The sequence below is a fragment of the Amia ocellicauda genome, chromosome 5 (genome assembly GCF_036373705.1).
Source record: "Amia ocellicauda isolate fAmiCal2 chromosome 5, fAmiCal2.hap1, whole genome shotgun sequence".
In the NCBI taxonomy this organism is placed as follows: domain Eukaryota; kingdom Metazoa; phylum Chordata; class Actinopteri; order Amiiformes; family Amiidae; genus Amia; species Amia ocellicauda.
In genome coordinates, this window is record NC_089854.1 from 22499912 (window position 1) to 22521387 (window position 21476).

A 21476-nucleotide genomic window follows, 5' to 3' on the forward strand; every position below is an offset into this window, starting at 1 on the left:
CAGCAAATAAAGCATGTAACTAGATTAAAGCTCTTGCCTGGAGCTGCAGAGATTGGCAACAGAAAGAAAGAGAAATCAATTTGATCCCACCCCCCCACAGACAATGAGAATTAAGCAAAAATAAAATGAATTCAAATGAAGAAATATTTTAAAAGTAAGCCAAAAACCCAAACAAGCAATTTGCATTTAACGTTAAAACGCGACATTAAAGATGTGTCTGGATGCCTGCAGCAGATACCGCGGCTATAATGTGTAAAATCAGACTCTAATTATGCTCATTATCCAAATTGAATTAAGTGATGTAAACAGCGTTTCGGTGACGTCAGTGGACTGTTTGCTGCCAGCAAGAAGACAGGAAACCTCGCGTGGGGGTGGAAATATTTCCCGCAAATCACAAAGTGTAATAAATGTGCTAAACAATACATTGGAGTAGTGTAAAATATTAATACCAACACTGCCCTATACTACTACTACTAATAACTAATAATAATAATAATAATAATAATAATAATACATAAAATATGTAGGCCTATGCTTGCACAGCTGCATTACACAATGATGTGCTTTTATAATAGATAACAACAATTCTCACATCCCATAGTCTGAACAATGGGCTGTATTCACACCTCTTCCTGAGAGGGGTCCCTTAATTAGCAGTGCATAAATTCACAATTAGAGCACTTCTAAACTCGTCTAAATAACTAAGTGTAAACCACTAACTCGAAGTGCTTCAAATATGTAACTTAAAAAAGGATAATAATTCCCAGTCCCACACACGCAGGCATGCACGCACCCAAGGAAATGTCTTTTAATGGCAAGATGGTGAACACGGGGTGTGTCTTCACAGCATTCGTGACCCTGAACAATGTGTGTTTTTTCTGGGACAAATGACTTCCAGCGCTGTGTTTTGCAGAGGTGTGTGCGATGCATTCTTCTGCCCATGTGGTGGTGGACAGCGAGCCGAAGACAAATGAATATCCCCTGCCGGCCCGGAGAGGCACCTGCCGCGCAGATGTGCCGTGGAGCCCCGCCGGCCGGACAGCAGGTCCCGGGTCCCGTCGCCCTGGTTAGCGGCTCTGTGCCCTGTGCTCAGCTTTACACTTCCAGCAGGACAAATAATATAAAAAAGGAAAGGGGGGGCTGATAAGATCACATCTGTTTCCAATGAAATATTGAATGAGATCATATTATTTAAAATACCAATTTATCCAGAGCTGGATTATGGTCTTTAAAACACAATGCCTTTGTTAAACTACGCCTGGGTGGTCTATCTGGGCAGCCCTGTCTGGTCTGGCATCTATGTGTCTGTCTGTCTGTCTGTCTGTTGTCTATCTATTTTCTTCACATTTCAGACTTATCTAGATATTTATTTGTAATCATTTCAAATTTCCTTGTGTGCCGATATGTATACATTACAATACTAACATAGTTTAAACTAATTAAATAGATGACATTAAACATAGACGGAAATATGATGTTAACGTTAGTTTTAACAAATGGAGAAACGCCACGATACAGCGCTGCTTTATATCGCGAAAGGCAGCATAACCTGCTCAGCAGATCAATCAATACGAGACGTTAGTCCGGAGACGTGCCGTGTAGCCGCATTATTGTGATGTATGTCTGTCTTCATTAGCAGGCGCCCGTGTACCCGGGGCCGCTCAGGTGGGTGTAATATGCTGTAAGTGCTGCTATAGACACACAACACAAGACACAAACGTCCCGACGCGCCTCTCATCGCCACGTCCAAACTCGGACATTATTAAGAAATAACGACATCTTAGCAATAAATATAAACGTCTCGGAATCCAAGAATAAAATACAAACGGAGTAACTCGTGACTGGAGATGGGACATACCATTTCAGGTTATATATTATTAAATTATTATGATGATGATGATGATGATTATAGTATTTAATCATGCATGAATCTTTGAGAAAATGCTTTGAAAGCGACATATTTTCATAATTGCACAACGGTGACTCATAGATACTAAGTAACGGATTCTCTCGCTATACTGTAGCGGGCGTGCAGGCACAGGCATTTTAAATGGGTTCATATGTGTGTAACTACTTACAGGATACTATATTATTTTTATTAAGAGGAAAAATCACTGTAAAGAGAAATATTTGCTCTGCTTGGTTTATCGAAGTAGTTTAACGTCAATGAGACGTGAATGCAAACCAATGCTAAATTCAACTTTAAGGCCTGTGTTATTGGGACCTGCACACTATAGTCACTATTATTGGCAATTATTTAGTATATTGAGCATCGCGCTAGTTTGACATACCTTAACTTTACACGGTACATTCCCAAAGCTATGCCGTAATTGTAAATGTTACAGTGTTTGTCATGAATTATACCCATATAATCCGAATAATTCACAGCCTAATTGCCACACACAAACCATCTTTCATTTATGTTTCATTATCTTCATACTGCCAAGCATATATTTATGTATGTATTTAAATAATGATTTAATTGTTGTAAAATGTATATATTTTACAGAAATATTGGAATAGTGCCAGCTGTTGTTTTGTTGTTGTTAGGTGTGAGGTGTAAAAGGGACAATTAGGATATTGTCAAAGTATTATTACCCCAATTGTGTGTCTAATTGGCTAATACAGAGGGAAAGTGGTTGTGCCAAGGCAGGTGTTAAATGGTAATTCAGGGCAGTTACACCCAGGGGGTTTTAAACACCTACCTTACTCTGATGCATGCCTCACAGCAAACCGTGTTAATTATTGCTGTGAATTTGTTATATTGTTTTAAACAGGCAACTGGGAATTGCCTTAAATTAGTGCTGGGCTAGGCATGGTAACTACTCTTGCAATATTTAATGACTACCTTCAGAGGGAAGGCAAGAAGTTTTTCAAGTGAGTTCTTTGAAAAGGAGTGTTGGGAAGCGGTGGGAAGACACTTTCGACTTTGACAGTGGAGAGAAGATTCTCCGTGGGAATGTATTGATCTTTCCACAGCCATATCAGATGCCAGCGACTCAAACAATAGTGTTTAATTTAAGGCAAAAGACAAGGCCACACGTGTAGCGCCTGCAGAGGAGCAATGCAGTCTGAGGTTGTCATGTTTTAGAATGAAAACTACAAAGCACAGTAACACAGACTATGCTCTCAATAGGTGGACAATGTCCGTGCATAATAAGAGATAGCGTATGTAAAGCCATGCACATTGTGATACGCCTGGAAAGCCCAGTTTTACTGATATTGCTTGTTGAGATGAAAGAATGCATAGAAAAAGGGAAATCAAAGCAAGGGGTTGCTGCCCTAGTCTCCCCATCTATCATAGCTGTGTGAGAAGTTCTCACATTGAAGTCTAGTCACACAACTCTCTCTCAACAGCTGCACTTGTTTTCAGTCTGCTGGAATTCCTCGGAGGGGTAGTATGCTTGGTATTTTCTGCAAACCCCCCAACCACCACCACCCTCAAAAACAAAAGAGAAATTGTAAATTATATCCCTGCTTCCTGTATTGAGAGTAATACCAATTTATGCTCTCTTTGTTTTTTTTATCCTGAGAATTTCTATTTGATGTCCCTCTGCGCTCAGTCTTGTGCTCAGTTTGTTTTCGTTTGTCCAAAGACGTTTTAATAAAAATGTTATAAAACACAATCCACTCGATCTGAATTGAAAGAGTGTCACAATTAACCGTCAGCCATAATAACATGCAACTGAAATCTATATGGTCACACAGCCTGCAGTGTAAAATATATGGTGCTTCGGTCCTGCTATTTGTCAATGCATTAAAGAGCTCTGTTCTGGGAAATACATCGTTAGCTAATATTAATTTTGTTTAACACGAGAGGAAAACCTAACAGTTAAAATATTTCATTTGTATGTGTTGAGTAGTCATTGTTTATGATTTAGAAACTACACAGACCTGGCAGAGATTTGGAAAGCCGCTGCGCATATATGGTGTACATGACATAAATGTTCTGGCTACCTCCATGAGCTACTAATATTACAGTAACAAAACACCCACAGTGAGCACAGAAAGACAAATGGCCTCTCCATTCTTGGGATCTTCCTTGCATTCTTGTGTTTTCTTTTGTGTTTATTGTAAAACTTAATCCAAAGTCGTAATGGGCACAGGAGATGTGACGTCACCGCTGTCTAACCCTGGCACTGTTTGTTGACTCTTAAGCCCTACCCTGTCGAGGATGGTAACCAGTTTGTCAGCAGTGCTAGAAACGGCTCTGCTAATCGGGGGGGGACTGTATCCCACATTAGGCCCCTCATCAGTGTCCGTCCGATGGAAGGTGTGAAGAGAAACGACGAGGTTTGCTCAGCGGAGTAGGAGCACCAACAGCTGCAAGGGCAGGACGAGGCGACAGAGCCTTTATAGGGTTTAATTACTTACATATATTCTGTTGTTTCACAACAGAAACACAGCTTGTGGGGAGAAGATACTACATTTACAGTTAACAGGTAACCAATGCACAGTATGAATGTGATTAATGCGATTCAGGACAACATTTTTATGCACTGCACTTCCTTTCAAACTAAAGTTACCTAATTTGAACTGAACTGTAGAGGGAAATGGAGGAAAGATAAATATGTAATTAGCATCATCAATCTTTTATCCTGGACCCGGTCCCCAGGCTGACAATCAGAACTAGACATCATGTTAGAAAATTACAAATAAAAAAAGTCAGCCACTACGTGTTGACTCCCCACTGCGATTCAGTTAGACCGATTAATTGGTTGAAAGTAAAGATTAAAGAAATCCCAAGCAAAGGCTGTGGATAATTGATTCATAATTTACGAGCCGCTTGTGAGGGTGTCAGAGCGTTGTCTCAGATGCACGGTGTCGTCAGAGCAGCTCTGCGCTATTCCAGCTGCCAGCTCCTCAGCAGCCCTGACCACGTCTCACCAGTCTTGTGTTCAAATAAATAAATCACAATCTGAATTCCTCTGCAACCACAAGATTATAATTATGCATTTCGAATGAAGCTGTGGTGTAAATCTCCTGTTAGGCAATTAAGTGAATCTATTATGAAAGTGAATGTATTGCAGCCCTGACTTTACTCCTAAATTTTGAGCTGTGCAATTTATTTATTTGTTTGTTAGTTCATTTATTCATTTATTTCCAGTTTTCTGAATTATTTGTCTACTCTCTCTCTCTCTCTCTCTCTCTCTCTCTCTCTCTCTCATGTATATATTTAATTTGTTTAACTCTTACCTGCCGGTTCCTCTGTGCTACTGGCTGTTGTTGTTGGGGGCACAACTGGAATCTCTGTTTCAAAGGAAAAGTAATAATAATGAAGATTTAAAAGAGGTTAAATGTCAAGCTACACATAGGCTAAATGTAGAAATATTACTTTTTATTTTGTACTACTCCACCTCATGTTTTTTGGTTTGTTTATTTCTACATTGTAATTATTTGCAAAGCATTTTGACAACCTAGGAGACAGGGACTCGCGGGACTGGGGCAACAAGTGTTCAGTGTGAATCACAGTGTTGAGTCTGGGAAGGCCGTTGCTGATGACAGTGCGTGGTGTGTCTGCTCCTGTTTGCTGTTCGCTGGAGACTCCCAGGGTTGACTGTGCTGCCCATGGCTTTCATATCGGTTTGATTTGACTCGCTGCGCCACAGAAGCCATTACAGAAACCTCTCTCCTACAGTAAGACAGCTGAGCACCAAACACACCGGAAATGGATCGATGGCAGGATTGGGGGATACGTACTGATCGTCTGTCCTCCCCACTCAAGGGTGATCTATGGCGGTGTGGAGCCAAGTTAGGAACATTGCAATGGATTCAAAATAAATGATACTTTCATAGTATAATAGTAAGCAAACATGAATGAAGGGGGTTGTTTACCATGTGTGTAATCACCTGAGGACAGCATGTAGCCGAGAGAGTAAAGCCTGGCAGTAAAGAATGTAATGGTGAGCAGAATCGTGTCAATAGAGGTGTGGAGGAGGTTTTTACAGGGGGATATTATCTGGGATGTTAATCTCGCTTGTCCTTTCACACTTCTTCTTAGTTATGTCTACAGAAGGCAAATAAATCGGCCCAGGGATTCTGTCCAAAGACTTGATTCTTTTCAGCCCTTCACTTCTCTGGTATTCACGGTGTCGGGACGTTGACAAATTCGGGGAGATCATGCATGGAGCCGCGCTTTCATCTCCAACAGCACAGCATGGCAACAGTACATTCATCTCATGGCTTTGTCAGAGAGGTGCGAGGAGAGGCGTGCAGGTAGCAGAGACGGCGGCGTGGGAGAGCGAGGGGTTAATCAGCATGGGGGAAATTAGGAAATAAATGAAACGGATAAATAAATAAAGACAGACATATAAATGGATTGCACAAGAGAATCAAGTCTTGAGACAAAACACATGCCCACCCTTAACCCAGGTCAAAGGTGATGTATTTAGCAAGTCCTCAATCGCGTGCTGTCCCGGTTCCTGAGCCTGTGCTTCTGAAAGGTTTCGGCTTTAAATGTCGTAAGTTGTGATTTTGTCTGCTCAGTTTCATGTAGGGTAATAGAGCTGTTTTTATTGTATTTTAAGTGACGGTACGTGGGCCATTCGAAGCGAGGGGAGAGGACCATCTGCAGAGCTGAGCTTTACGGCTGACCTGGAGCATGGAGGGAAGCTTAATGGCAGTCTGTCCACAGGTGACATCTTCAGCAGTGTTTATATCTGTTCCTGAGCTGTGCCTCAAACTACGTTACTAGTAAGCTATGGCCAGTAACGTGTAGAACTGCAAACCACAATGAAAAGTCTATTTATGTATGTATGTATTTATTCATTCATTAATTTGTGCCTGGGGATAAAGACCTCCAGTGCTCGTCCGAGGTGATGCTATTGGTCAGGATCAGCTCACTTAGACTTGTGATTCACTGTACCTAAGGTTTAGCCAGAAATTAAGAGGACTGACTCAGTCCTACTTCAAATTGAACTTGGCATAGGTGAAATATTACATTTAATATTGAACTTAAAAGTACAATGGATTATTCAGAGGGTTAAGGAGAAATGTGAGCCATATCTCCAACTTTCACACCTATATATATATATATATATATATATATATTAATCTCTCAGGACAATACACGTAATACAATTCCAGGGAGGGTTGTAGGTTTAATTTATGCTCTAAACACTCACACACACATAGTTTATTTACTGTGCTTTTCATTTAGACTTTATTTGCTCACTTTAGGCATTGCCTTTTATTCATTTAGATTTCCAACAAAACCTTCAGCTGCTTAATTTTGTTCCTCCCCCAGCCTTGAGTTAGCATGGGCTGTATGTTTTTTGGGTTCATGGCATTTATTACCATGGTCTGGTAACCAAATGAATTGTCAACATGCTGCAAGCGATAACATGTGTCTCCTTGATTTTAATAACATCAATCGTAGTTTGTGACAACAGTGGAGTAGAAAAAATATGAAATGGGTTTTTATTATGTTATATGAATTACGATCAAGGTGATTTTACTACAAAGGTTAGTTAGTCTAGGTTAATTGGTACTAATAAGAAAGGCTGGTCCACATACTTATGCAGGGGGCAATGGGAGAGCGGCTTTGCTGGTAGCCTTTTGCACACCGGTTGCATGTGATCCCGGTCACACCGTCTTTACAGGGACATTGCCCTGTGGTTTGGTTACAGGTTTTGCCAGCAGCCCCCACCGGATGACAGTCGCATGCTGTGAGGAACAGACAAGAGAAGAGGTAAGAGAAAAATACACATAAAGGGCCACACTCTACCAGCAACAAATACACAACAACAGCAACATCGAGAGAATGCACAGTGCAGCAGTGCGAGAGTGGAGGAAGAGAAGTGGAGCAGGCTGCAGTGCAGTATACACTCACTCACAACAGGACAATGCCTTTACAGCCAATGTATCACAGCAGGATAATTACACCTTTTTAAAAACACAACACATGATTGTTATGTGCGTAGCCTCCACACGGCCGCCCTTTGTCGGCTGTAAGCCTTTCCCTCGGGGGCTTTTCAATATCCTTACTGTGAAATCCCCAAAAGCGCCCAGGTAAAGCATCCCGAAGTGCACAGACTAATGTTTCCACTAATGCCAGGAGGAATTAGACCGGATCTGTCCTCCTGTTCTGCAGTGGTGTAATGGTGTTTGACTTTTACTTTAAGAAAGAAAAGAATCAATCCCTTTCGATCAATGTGTCACTGAAGTGAGCGGAGGGGATTTAAACACCAGGATCACAGGGGGATTGGTTCTTATAGGAGGGCCGCCATCGTTTAAAAATGTAGGAACATAAAGTTTATAAACAGGAGGCCATTCAACCTGTTATACTCATTTGGAAAAGGCATGTTTTAAATGCAAAAAAAGGGACTTATATTGGTATATAATGGATGCAGAAAGGCTTGTATATGTTTACATTTAGAAGTGTTAGTATAATCCTACATATGTGTATACATGTGTACTGTGTCTGTGTATATATATGCATGTGTCTGTTTAAAAAATGAACATAATATTGAAACATTACTGTCCTGACAGGGTAAGGAATCTTAACATTTTGACAGTTTTGCTGAGCAACATTTAAGGCATTTACACTTGCTAATTTCAGGGTCTCCTGTGGCCTTGAGCCGACCAATGCCGACCAGAAAATCTGTCAATTTGTTTTTTTCCTTTTTCCACATTTGTCTGGTTGTATCAGTTTGCAGAACCCAGACAGAGTTCATTACAATAATGGGAGGAACACGGCACATACAAAAGCATCATTCTAATTAGAAACAGCAACAGAAGAGGGAGAAGAAGAAGGGAAAAAAGGAAAACACAGGCTAATTCTGGTCTTGGGTTTATTTTGCCTCTCTCATCTTTCAACAGCTCTCTTTATTAAGGAATCCAGCATCCTAAAATTATAAGTAATGTTTTGCCAGAGTTAAAGAAATATGTACCAGAGGGTGGGGTACTTCCATATTTCTTTATTTATTTTCATTACATGCCTCCCTTGTGCACCAGTAATGTCAAGCTACAGCTCCATGGGACAAATCCACGCAGTCCAGTGCCTTAGCTCTGTGTTTTGTCATTTGTCACTCTTAAATGCCGTATGACATAATTAAGGAATTACGCAGTTTGAAAGTCTGATTGCATGAAGATCAGGTTCACTGTGCTAGTATGTGATACGGGGCAGTAGGATGTCATTAAGCAATTCCACAGTGATTTGATCTTTTCAGTTTTTGTGTGTGTGTGGGTGTGTTTATTCTGTGTGCCAGTCATTTGTCGATGCTCTGTTATCATTTCGTTTTATGAAATATCCCTCAAGAATAATACGTTTGTTAATGTCAGATTACTTTCTTTTGCTGCTTGACTTTTTACAGATCCTCCTGGAACTTCTTTAATATTTTTATCAGGACTTAAAACATGTCTGCACCTCATGTGGTTTGTGTAATTTGTTATAAAATGAGAGATAGGTACTGGGTAATCTGCCAAAGACATGACGTGCCCCAGATTCATAGAAGAAATAGGAAAGTCCTTGTATATTGCATAAATCCTGCCTATTTGGTGGAAAGCTTGAAATGACAAATGATAAAAAACAACAACACTAAATATGGGAAATGTTTCTCATCACTTCAGGCAGTCTCTCCCAAATGTGCTGTTGGTTGTAGTTGATGCAGTAATTCTCTTAAATCCTTCCCTAGCTATGAATGATTAGTCCGCTAATCACCTTTGCAGGTTTTTTCTTTCCCTTCGCAGCGTTTATTAAAACTCTCTCAGTTTCCTTTATCTCCTCTGTCAATGTAGACGTATCAGTGGCCTTTAAGTCCTTATCAGGCCGGCCTTCCCCGCTTAAAAGTGTGTGTGGTGATTAATGGTTTATCTATCAGATCTGTCACCGTTCTCATTTCCTCTCTTTTATGCGCTTTTGAGTGCAGTGGGCCGGCCGGGCTTTCAGCCTCATTAGAGCTTGTGTACGGACTTAATTGTATCTGTTTGAATAAGTCCTAAAGGTAATGTGTCATTTCAGAGGTCTGTCAGGTAGGTTACAATACACTTCAGAAAGTAAGCATTGATAAAAGTCTCGGCCTAATAACTCTGTGGGGTGGGTTGAGCACGCAAATAAATCAAGGTGTTTAGCGCATCAGTGTAGAATTGGTTTATAAGATGATTGGAGCCACAGACTTGAGAGATTTTAAGTGGACGTCCACTTTACTTTTAAGTGGCTGTACTTCATGTCTGCAGTAGATTGCGATTTAGAGATATGAGGTGGGCAAACTTCTCTCTGCTCTGCATGTTGACAAAGACTGGCATAAAGAGAAAGTGTGTTCTGTGTTCTTAAAATGCAAATCGGTTTCATGTGATTTTAATTTATTCTGTAGTGTGTTTAACTAAGTGTTTATGGGGAGGATTAACTTGTTTTATTTTTCAGGTATGGTCTGTAAGACAATGTTATTCTGTTTGATCTGTGTTGTCTGTGCACAGTTGTGAAGGTGGGTCTTTCCTCAGGAACTGCCTCTCCAACTCTGCAATCTGTTAGATTTGTCTCGGCAGACGTGCTGAACAGTTCAAATCTAGTTTCTAATTTAAAAGATCTTGGCATGAGGACAATCAAATAAAGATTGAATAATGTTCTCCACTAATAGGACTATGGAACAGATTTCAAAGGAATCTGTTTTAGCTGTTCGTAGTGAAGTTTTGCACATTAAATGTGAGAATTCCTCTTCTGCCAAAAGTTTACCATAAAGCTTGTGTTTGAAGTTTGAACCCTCTTCCCCCATTAGGATTGTGCATTTCTGATACCAGTAGAATAATTTGTTGGGTTCTTGAGACGGATCCAAGTCGTCGCAGGTTCTGGGCTCTAATTGGGTTTCGGCTGATCTTCAGGAATGTCTGAATTAAATTTAGACATAAACGTCTCATCTTAAGTAATTAAACAAGTTGCTCCATACCAGCTACGTTAGGTATTGCGACTTTTCTGTCCTTCTGCTATACATTAATATTATTCTAACAATACTATTTATTTGTTATAGTGGCATGCAAAGATTAGTCCCCTGGTTTGCAATCTTCATGCAGTTTTCCCAAGCGGACCCTTTAAAGTACAAATAAAGATATTTATTTATTTCACGTGTAACAGGCGATTGAGCAAATAATTCAAAAAATGTGTGTCATGGTAAATTGAAAACAGTCACTTAAAGTAACATACTTCTTGAAAATCAAAAACAAAAACAGAGAAATCATTATGAAAACTCAAAGATTTAAAGCCCCAACCAGAGTGTGTTATTTGTGGTTAATAAAATCCTACTGTGACAATGCAAGACATATGTAGGCCTACTAAAAGAAATGTAGCAATCCATTAAACCTGCAATGTGATTAAAATAGCTTGGTTTTCTCAGCCGCTGTCTTATTTCCACTCAGCATTTTATTTCTCAAGTATTGTCTGCTGAAGAAAAAACAAATGACTTTCTAAAACGGGGTGGGAATGAGATTACTTCATCGCAGGAATGCTGGAAACATCTCACCGCTTTCTGCAATGCCTGTGATTTGTGGGCAGAACAACTTTCCCGAAAGCCAGTTTTAATCAATCAATTGGAAGTATTGGCTTTAATGCAGTGTGTTTTTCAGAAAAGTAATGGATCAAAGACACATGATCCTGATATCTTCTCCCACCGAGGACAGGTGACTGGTACTACAGTCATCACACTTGTTTTAGCAGACTGGTCCTGGGAGCCCCTTTCTAGCCCCCAATGCTGAGTTGCTTTTTGTCCCAACTCCTCTTCAGATAAGACTGAGACAAGAGCTTTGGACTGCAGACCCATGAGTTAAAGCCTTGCAACTATGTACAAACTGTAGCTTTCATTTCCCGGTCAAACAAGCTAATACATACACAGTGCTGTGCGGCTTTCAATACAGTAGAACATTTTATATAAATATTACTGAGGGGTATAGAGATTGCTGGCTTGCGATTGAAGGTTTGAGAGGATTGAGAGGAAGAAACAGAAGATTACATTATGGAGTTCTGCATAGTACCATCGATGTTTATGCTGTAGTTGATGAGGGATGCAGTAGTAAATTTAGGGAACCTAATGTAAAGGCATTCCTTGCAACCCCTGCAGACAGTAATGTTTCTCAGCATTACATTCTCAGCAAAAGTTTTAATGCCTGCTAAGAATTGGAAATCAATTTTGCATTTATATATATTTTTTTATATAAATGTATATCTCTTGACTGCAAACTGCATAGTTGCGGTTCAATTTCTGCTCTGGCTTTTGTTAAACTATAATGTGTGCCTTCGCATCCCGAAGTTAAGTAGGAACTTACAGAAGCTTTCAGCTTGTCATATTTTCTTAAATTCCGGAAAAGGCATGTGGTAAACTCATTAAACGGAGGGGAAAACCTTTTGTTATAAAGACATGCTAATATCTTTTTATCCTTTGCCCCTACTAAGTCCTAGACTTGATTCCTCACAATGTTTTAATTGGCAAGGAAGCTGAACGTAGATTCATGCTTTGTATCATTTGTCACCTTTTGGTAACGGCAACGGATTCTTTATTGTAGCTCTGTTTTGATGTAATTGAATACTATAGAATAACTTGGACAATGTTTGCTTATAATTACATTAGGGTTTTAACTCTGGCAAATTTCAGGATTAAATTTAACAAAACTGCTTAGGTAAGCTGCCGCTGTTGTAAATGATGATGGAATCTGTTTATACTTTGAATTCAGTGTGAATTAATGCTGGATTCGGAGGAGTCAGACTGAATTAAGACAGGAAGTCCCCGTTGCAGAGGAAACTCACTATTATTTTCCAGTTTCGATACCTAATTGCTCCATGGCATGCAAGGAATTAGGCCACGAGGGGATTGTCATTCCTAGACCCAATGTATAACCGTAAGAGTGAAACCATGACTGGAGTAGAAGGTCCAAGATAAATCCTTATACGCCTACCATTTCTGGACGAGGTGAATGGATGCTGCCTGTTGCAAATAATTGTCTTGTTATGTAGCGATTGACACTAGGGTTCTTTGCCAAAGTTTGAAAGTGTTGTCTCTGGATTTAATTCTTATAATAGTTGTGGTCAGCGGCATGTGTTTTAACACAATCTGTGTTGGATGGAGATAAAACGCCGGGTTGTCTTGGGGCAAAGGTCAGGAAAGTCCCGTATGGTTTCTATACTCTCCCTAACACAACTCCCATCTACTATTTAATATCTGATATTGGGGGGGGGGCCCATCTTTGCTCTAACTGCTAACAGTCTTACTAGGGTCTTTAAGAAACTCAGTTTGGTGTAAACAAATAATTACATTAGTGCCAATACATAAATAGGCACAAGTTCTATATCAAGAACAGAAGTATAAAAGAAACCAGTAAGGCATTCCTTCAAATATTGCAAAACAACTGCAATAAGCTGCCTAGTATTATGCAGGTAGCAAATCTGATCAAACAGTTACAAAGTAGGCAATTATTGTAAGTATTTTGACCTCTTTTACCAAAAATGTATAACATTTTTGAAGTGAGACATGGTTTCTGGTAACAATCGGAAAAACAGTCAGTTGGATTGCACATGAAAAGCTATTGCCGTACTATGAGGCAACTCGTGTATGAAGATGAAGGAGAAGAAGACGAAGGAAAGCAGAATGTCAGAGGTGCAAAATGAGTCGGTGGTGATGATTTGTCTGCGCTAATTTCAGAAACGGGAAAGTCACGGCTCTTTAGAAATGCTATTCCTATTCCAAGTTTCTCCTTGCATATTTCTGCCCTGAGCTCAAGTTTGGTTAAAATGCATTTTTTCCCACTCTCTTTACCCATCTTCAATTAACATGCCAGTCATTATGAAGAAATTGGTTTTAGGCATTTCAAATTATTATATTTGCTCAATTTTCTTAAACCTCAGTGGAGAGGCATTCATTTAAAGCATATGTTTCTCCCCTCAAACTAAAACAAAACAAAACAAAAAAATCCTACTGGAAATTGATCTTCAGCCGAAGGATTATGAAAAAAAAAAAACATAAACCCTTTCAACTGTATAAAACCAAGAAGGAACAACTAACAACACTCATTAAACTGTCACTTTTCTCTCACAAGGCCTTACTAAATAGAGACGTGGATGTCAGGGTCATTAAAAGTAGAAGATTCCTAGGGTGATTAAAAAAATATACTTTGGTAGTTCTGAAATCTGCCTAAAGACACTCAAAGGCCTAAGCTGATGGACAGCTAGTCTCGCTCAGTACTCAGAGTTTACTCGATATGACTACCCCAGGTTCTACAAATTCTATTTGCAAATCCTCCTTTTGTTTGTTGACCCTGTTTCAGCTTTCCTTTACTAATCCTCCGAGGCCTCGGTCCCAATCCACTGAGAAACCAAGCAATTAATTATTGTATTCCAAGTTGAGCAAATAATTTTTAAAAAGTCCACGGCCGCAAGGGATTCCCTATATTATTCCTCCACTATTTTAATTATAAAAATCTCCCAACACTTGGCTCGTCTCGCTGGCATTAATCCATCCCGAGAACTAAAGGCACGGCTTGACCAGCAGACTTCTCTCTTTTTGTTGTTGTACTTGTATAAATGAGAAGTATGAAAATGGGGCACGGATGCTAAAAGAATCAATTCTCTTGCGGATGTTAGGGAATGAAGTCGGTTAGTTCCAGGACACGGGGACTGATGGTTGGAGACTGCTGGGTGGTCGGGGGGTTAAAACAATGCTGCCGGGGCTGAGGACCAATGTGAAGTACAGGCTTTTATGTTTGGATGTTGCTTAATGTTACATTTTTATTTTATTTTGGCAAACAATGATAAAAAAACACCTCACAGATTTCTCCTGACCACATTTTTATTATTATTATTATTATTATTATTATTATTATTATTCTAATAATCGTGATTTATTATTATGATGTATTAAATATGATTTGTCAGGAGACTTTCTATCATGCTTGTCTCATAAAATCTCTTACTGGGCTTTTCATTTTCCCCTTTAAATAAAAGACCAACAGCATAGTGGTGCGCTTCAGTCTCATACATAACAGAGAATTAGACCAGGGTGGCAAAACAGGATCATATATCTTTCTTTAGCTTAGTTTCAAACAGATTTGGGGGGCTAATGAGCCCAGGCTACAATGGATTGGAAACACGTTTCTTGAGATAGGGGCGTCTGGATTCTTTTTTCTTTCTTTCTTTCTTTCTTTCTTTCTTTTTTCACTTGGAGCAGAAAGTCATTGGCTTTAATTTCTATGCGGCTGACTAAATATTTTGTTTTCTCCCTGCCCTTCAAAGGAAAAGAAACTCAGGCAGAGCGATACAAGTCGAAAGGCACGGGCAGTAGTGCGCGACGACAAGGTGTAACGCACATATTTGCACAGAGATTTAGCCTCTCTTATCTTCTCCGGGGCTCTGTGGTGGCCAGGTCGGGACAGAAAGGACCCCCTTTGTTCCCACTCGGAGCTAATCCCAGTGAATGTGGCGTCACCATTTGGTGGTGTACGCACACCTGCGGAGGGGGGAAGCTGGCGAGGTTTTGATCTTTCTCCTGATCCCATTCACTGCCTGACCCGCTCGGGGGATCAGTTCACACCTCGCCAGTGTTTGTTTTGCTTGTCCTGTCAGAGGACTCTAAAACAATTCGGTGTCAAACAGCCCCGTCCTGCCCGTGTGACTGACAGGGTCACAGGAGGACCAGAGGGGGAACAGGGGCCGGGGCTCTTGGGTCACATGAGGTGCTGTGTTTGGATTTCATTAACTGTTTTGTTTTGCATCAGTCGGGAAAAAACAAAAAGCCAGTTTAGCAAGTTGAGGTACAGAAGATTTATCTAAACCCCTTAAATAACCTTCAGTTTCTTATGATGAGAGTTTTATCTTCTGGAAATTAGTTTATACTGAACAGCGGTTCTCTCTGAATTATGCCCATGATTAGATCTTTATTGCCTACAGACTTTTTTTCCCCCCTGCTTCTGGATTGTGAGTTTATCAGCTCCTTAAAATGTATGCTCAACAGCAGCCTGAAAGCATGACCCTAGTGCAGTTTACAAAGGTAAAAACTCTGCTGTTCGGCGTGGCTCTTGGGCAGGGGCCACGGCCACCATCCACGTACCTTTGCAGGCCTTTCTGTGAGTGATGGGCTTGGACATGTCGCGGTAGTAACCCTCCTTGCAGTAGTGGCAGTGTCTGCCCGCGGTGTTGTGCCGGCAGTTCAGACAGACGCCGCCGCTCTTTCGGCCCGACAGCTTGTACAGCTCCATGTTGAATCGGCATCTGCGAGCGTGGAGGTTGCAGTTACAGGCTATGGAGAGAGAGAGCGAGGGATGGAGGGAGAGGGAGAAAGAGAGAGGAACAGAAGTTAGTAAAAGTTGGAGAGAAAATAAAATAAATAATCTCGCATGTAAAGTGTTTACTCCAGTGGTAAAGTATTTACTCCAGTGCTGCACCCCTTTTCTCAGCAGGCTGCACAGTCTGGTTTAAAATATATATATATAGATTTATCCTGAGAGAGAGAAAGAGAGAGAGAGAGAGAGAGAGAGAGAGAGAGAGAGAGAGAGAGAGACAGTAGTATTACCCCAAGTGTTTATTCTTGCATAGCAATTTGTTTTATTTAAGGCTTGGTTTATTCGTTCAGGTTTGATTTATTCGACACCAAATGAAATAGGGATTTGTTGAATATGAGAAGGCAAGAGAGGCATGTTTGATTAAAAAAGGAGGTCAGCTACAAAACCTTTAGATTGTATGTTATTTTATTAATTGTGTTTTGTTTTCAGCTTCCTTAATTGAAAGGTACCTCAGCCTGGCATTAAATTATCATCTTATCAGTAAATGCATTCCCATGTTTGGCAGTGGTATGGTGCTGGTCTGCTAATGAATAAGTGCTACCTCTGAGTTTAATTAAGGAGATATGTATGTTTTATTCATGATTCATTTTTAGCGGAGACAGATATTGCTTTCATTAAAGTAGCCCAAGATGACAGTCCATCGTGCTTTCATGCATTATTCACCACTTTATGGATAACTAAAATAAAGTTGCTGTTGTTGTTTCATTTCTTTACTTTTAATTCATGCAGCGTGATCTGTTGAATGCAAATGTACTGTACAACATTTTCCTCTACGTAAGGTTGTACTGTATGAGCTATGGCTTACAGGAATGCATCCTACACATCAGACTGTTAAGTTTATAGCTTGGCATCCTCAATGAATCGGATCTCCTGTTTAGACATTGAACGTTCATGGAATTAGTAGATCTCGTTAGTAGATTAGTAGGTCTACTGTCTATTGAACAGGGTGAGACTTGGCTTGGACTTGGCTTGGGAATAGTAGATTTGGACTAGATGGATCTATGTGACCAATAGGTGCAATTAATTAAATGTCGAAGGTTACAGATTTCCTTTCCAGGGTGTTCATGTCCAGTGATTGTTTATTGCATTTTTATTATTTGGCCGGCGCTCTGGTCAACAGCTAGGGACCAGGAGTGACTTTTATTATCTTGGAGAGTGTGTTTTACCAGTGATCTCCACCCGAATGTAAAGATATTGAGTTCTGAAATCAGTCTGCACTCGGCTTACACTACGGGTGCCTGTGAAAATAGATCTGCCTCCTTTTCTCTCTGTTTGATACCACTGGCACAAGACAACCGTAAAACAAAGTGTAAAACATATTTTTATATAATGGCCTTTATGTGAATCACGAGGAACACAACGCTGTAACCATACCTTACATCATCGCAACCCACGGGTTTCATTGAGAAACAACGGGTTATAAAAGGCTGTTTTTTCAAGGGTCTAGTGAAGAAATGGGTGGTGCTTGTTTTTTCTACCTTGTGTTTGGTTTGTTTCGGGGTTTTGTCCAAATGAAAGGGAGGCTCCTGTTCTACTTTTACCATTTGTAGGTCCTATCCATCTGTAGCTTTTTACATTGCAGCTTCAGGGGGCCATCTCGTTTTTCATGTTTTTGATAATGCTGAGTTGGCAAATCGGACCTCCTAGCCTTTCCAGCTGAACTTTGAGCCCCTCTTTGTGAACCTGTGCTAAAGCAGCTGGTTGTCCACCTGGTCGGCACCTAGCCAGTCTCTTCTCCGTTACTCTTTTGTAGTTCCTTCTAGAGCCCGCAAAGGAAATACGGTGAAGCCATCGCATTTTTTCGCTAAACCATAAAAGGTTCCTACGGTGGGTTTTTCCTGTCGTAAACATACCCCCACGGTTCATTTTCTCTGCTACAGTGAGAGGTAAACTATTGTCGACCCCCTCTCTACCATGTCTCAGTTTTTTTTTTTTTCACATTGGCCTCATAAGAAGTGGCCACATCGTGTCCTAGCCAGGTTCTCGGTTCGTATAACGTGTGACGTTATTCCACGTAGTTTCTTTCATAGTGCTGACCTTGAAGGTTCTTGAAAGTAACACCGTAACATTACACCCCACACCAGTTCTCTTTCATTTAGGTTTCCAGAATACCCCCCCACTCTACTGATGTATATTTTTTAGTACAGATTCAAAGGGGAAGCTGGGTAGAGAAGCCCACATCTCCGTCCTTCCAGTCTTGGCCCAACAGTGAGATTGTTGTGATTATCCCTGTAGATACTGTCATTGACACAATTGTTTCCCCCACTACAGCCCCGTAGGAATTCAATTCAGCCGCACTACTGACACAGTAACCACCTCTTCACACCTGCTGTTGGGAAGAGGGTCTCAGTCACACAGGATTCAGGTTGGCTGCTCCCAAATGAGGGCTCAAACAAAGGCAGAAAAATGCATGTAACTCCTACAGCGAGGACAGCAGTCTGAGATAAAGGATAGTACCTGGGCTTTGAAGTTTCTTTTTGCACTCGTATCTCCTGCATTATCTTTGCTTAGTGTAGAATAATTTTATGTGAAAATTTGAAAATGATGTGCAGTTTTCTTTAGGTGTGGGGGAGATAGAAGGATTGAAGGTTGACTGTTGTAGGCATTAAAGCAGCTCAAACATTTCTCACCCTGCCCGTCTCTTCGAGGGTCTCATGGCGAATCCAGGGACCTATCCAGCTCAGGTTTAGATAGTTGTGAATCACTGAAAGATTGGGTCAGGCCTGCTGCTATCACTGCTCATAAGTCTCATCAATATGTTCCACATCAGCATATCTGTAGAAGTGGCAGGAGTTGAAACCCAAAGCCAGCTGGAGTCAACGTTGGTCTCGGACTCCACACTCCAGATTTACCGTAGTGTTTCAGCGTGGTAGGCAGCTGTTTTACCGGTGTCATGACATTTCTGCTGTATGTGCACCCTGGTCAGGCCTGAGCGAAGCGCAAAACGCAGAGCCCAAAGAAACGAACACTGCTTTGTGGGTGGGATCGGACCCAGAGTGGGCTGTGAGCGGGAACTGAAGTTTGAGTTTCACAATGGTACTGTAGCCAGCCATGTAGGAGAGCTGTAAATCCACTCCATTAAATATGATTCATTGTGTCTCTATTTTGTCTCCATAAAATAAGAGTAATGAGTTGATTTTTTCAGGTTTTTTGAAGCGTCACGCAAAGCAGCCAGGGCGAGGCAATGAAAGCTGGTGCAAATCAAATGCAGCAGCGCCATCCTTAAAATTAAGTTACAAAATAAATACATCAATAAAAATCTTGCCAATAAAAACCTGGAATCGTTTTTAAATGTATAATTTAAACATGCAATATTGATATACTTAAATCTATAAGTGTACACATTTTAAATGTAAAATATGTGTGCTGATTGCATCTGTATGTTTTTATCAATAGTGTTTGAATTGTCCCAGGAAGACCCCCATCTCCAATGCTGTTCCCAGCCTCTCTGAATGACCCTGGTCTTATCTCCAGCGCGCAGAACTGGCCAACTCTCCTAATTAATGAGCTAATTGTCCCCGGGAGGAGATGGCTCATGTGCTGATAAGCTCAATTGAAACTGTTCAGACCAAAACCATGTCTACATGTTCTTACACAATTTTTCTCTGTAAATCAGGCAAACCCTTGGACATTGGAAAAGATCCATTTAAACTGGATGTTTTTCTTTCTGAACCCCCTCCCCGAAATCTCTCCTTTTGTAGCACCAACACTGTGTTAGTTGGAGATGAATGTGACGAGCCTACATACACCAGCACCGTGCCCCTTATCTGAAATATTATTTATAGCACGGGGCTGTGTAAACAGTGTGTAAGGCAGGAGGTCGAGTCTCTGACCTCAGAAAAATGTATGTCTCACAATTAAACGTCTATTAAATTTCTGATTTTCCCATCAGCTTGTTTTCCTGGGATCACATCTATCATGGGAATGTGTTTGAGGAAAAGTGCGCTGTAACTGTTTTGCTTCAACATGATATTATGATTTGGGGGGAAAAAAGCTTTATGTAGGGGAAGTGACCCAATTAAGCCCACCAAAAATTTTACATGTTTTCTTATAGATATGTGAATTGCTTCCCAATAAAGGGGGTATTAAAGATTAATCTCTCATCTAAACAGTGGTGGTAGATTTTGTCATAAATGTACTAAATTAAATTAACTTATTTAATTGCAAAAATGAAAAGTCCGGAGTGGGCTTATAAAGTACATTTAAACTCACGTGTCCCAAATAAGCCCACAAGAGTTTTAACAGTAAATTATTCAAATTGTATTGATTAAGCACTTATCATTTTATAGATTATTAAACCAATTAAAATTGTATTTTTATATTATCTTAGGCTAATTTCCATCACATGGAATTGTTGCAGGCAGTTTGCTCTGCTGGTGTGCTGGTTATTGGAGTTGGGGCCGGGCTGTAGGGGCTGTGGAAGTCTGCATAGGTGCTTCAGAAAAAGGAGCATGATTTGTGGACACTTGTCTGTCCACCCGGTTCTGGCTCACAGGGAATAGTCCAGTGCTCTCAAAGCCACTGATGATGTTCTCTGGCTTGAGAGCCGTGGAAAGCACATCTAGTTTCGCAGGGAATTCCTCCTTTCAAATTTTGTCCCTGCTAACACGGGAAAGGCAGCACATTTCTTTCCTCCCTAGGGATGCAATGATCGATCAACCACCAATCAGTATCAGGCCTAAATGGCAAAACATTGCTATATCGGCTATTGGCTGATTGCTTTAAAACGGCCAATATTTCTGATCGATATATCTGTCTGATGGTGCTGCTTTTATTGCATCTAACTAAGCAGCCGATTTGTTCAACTCTTGTACCTTTAACAAAATATGAATGACGCACATGACCTGCTCTCGTTCTATAATATTGGTATTAGTATCGGCGGATCTTGTTATATGAATATCGGATATCGGCCCAGAATTTTCATATCGATGTATCCCTACTTTTGTCTTCACCAAACACTGTGACTGGAGGATGTGGCTGAGGTGAGATGAGAGTCGGAGAAGCACAACCCCATTTTCTCTGGCCTTGGTGGCAAGTGCCAGGGAAATATCTGAGGCATGACCATCAAAAATGTAAACTCTTGGCAGTCCCATGTCAGAGATCTTTGGCAAAAACAGCTTCTCAAAATTCCCTACTAAATTATTATTCTCTGTCCATCCATGATCTGCACGAAATTCGCAGCAAGCTTCCATTATGTTATTGCAGTCCCTATAATTTTTTCT

General features: G+C 40.6%; 1 protein-coding gene and 1 long non-coding RNA gene across 3 annotated transcripts in view; one reads left to right on the forward strand and one right to left on the reverse strand.

Moving 5' to 3' along the window:
* Positions 1–21476, reverse strand: part of ntn1a (netrin 1a) — a 68591-nt gene that overhangs the window by 15364 nt on the left and 31751 nt on the right. For both annotated transcript variants that reach the window (XM_066704351.1, XM_066704350.1), the window contains exons 3-5: positions 16023–16211; positions 7516–7665; positions 5197–5250 (exon numbers count right to left, since the gene is read on the reverse strand). In XM_066704351.1, coding sequence (XP_066560448.1) covers positions 5197–5250; positions 7516–7665; positions 16023–16211 — 393 coding nt within the window. The remainder of the gene's footprint in view (positions 1–5196; positions 5251–7515; positions 7666–16022; positions 16212–21476) is intronic.
* LOC136749800 (uncharacterized) lies at positions 1578–20362 on the forward strand. Its single transcript, XR_010816793.1, has 4 exons — positions 1578–1866; positions 6528–6634; positions 7629–7690; positions 19651–20362. It is a non-coding gene; the product is annotated as an uncharacterized LOC136749800 (long non-coding RNA).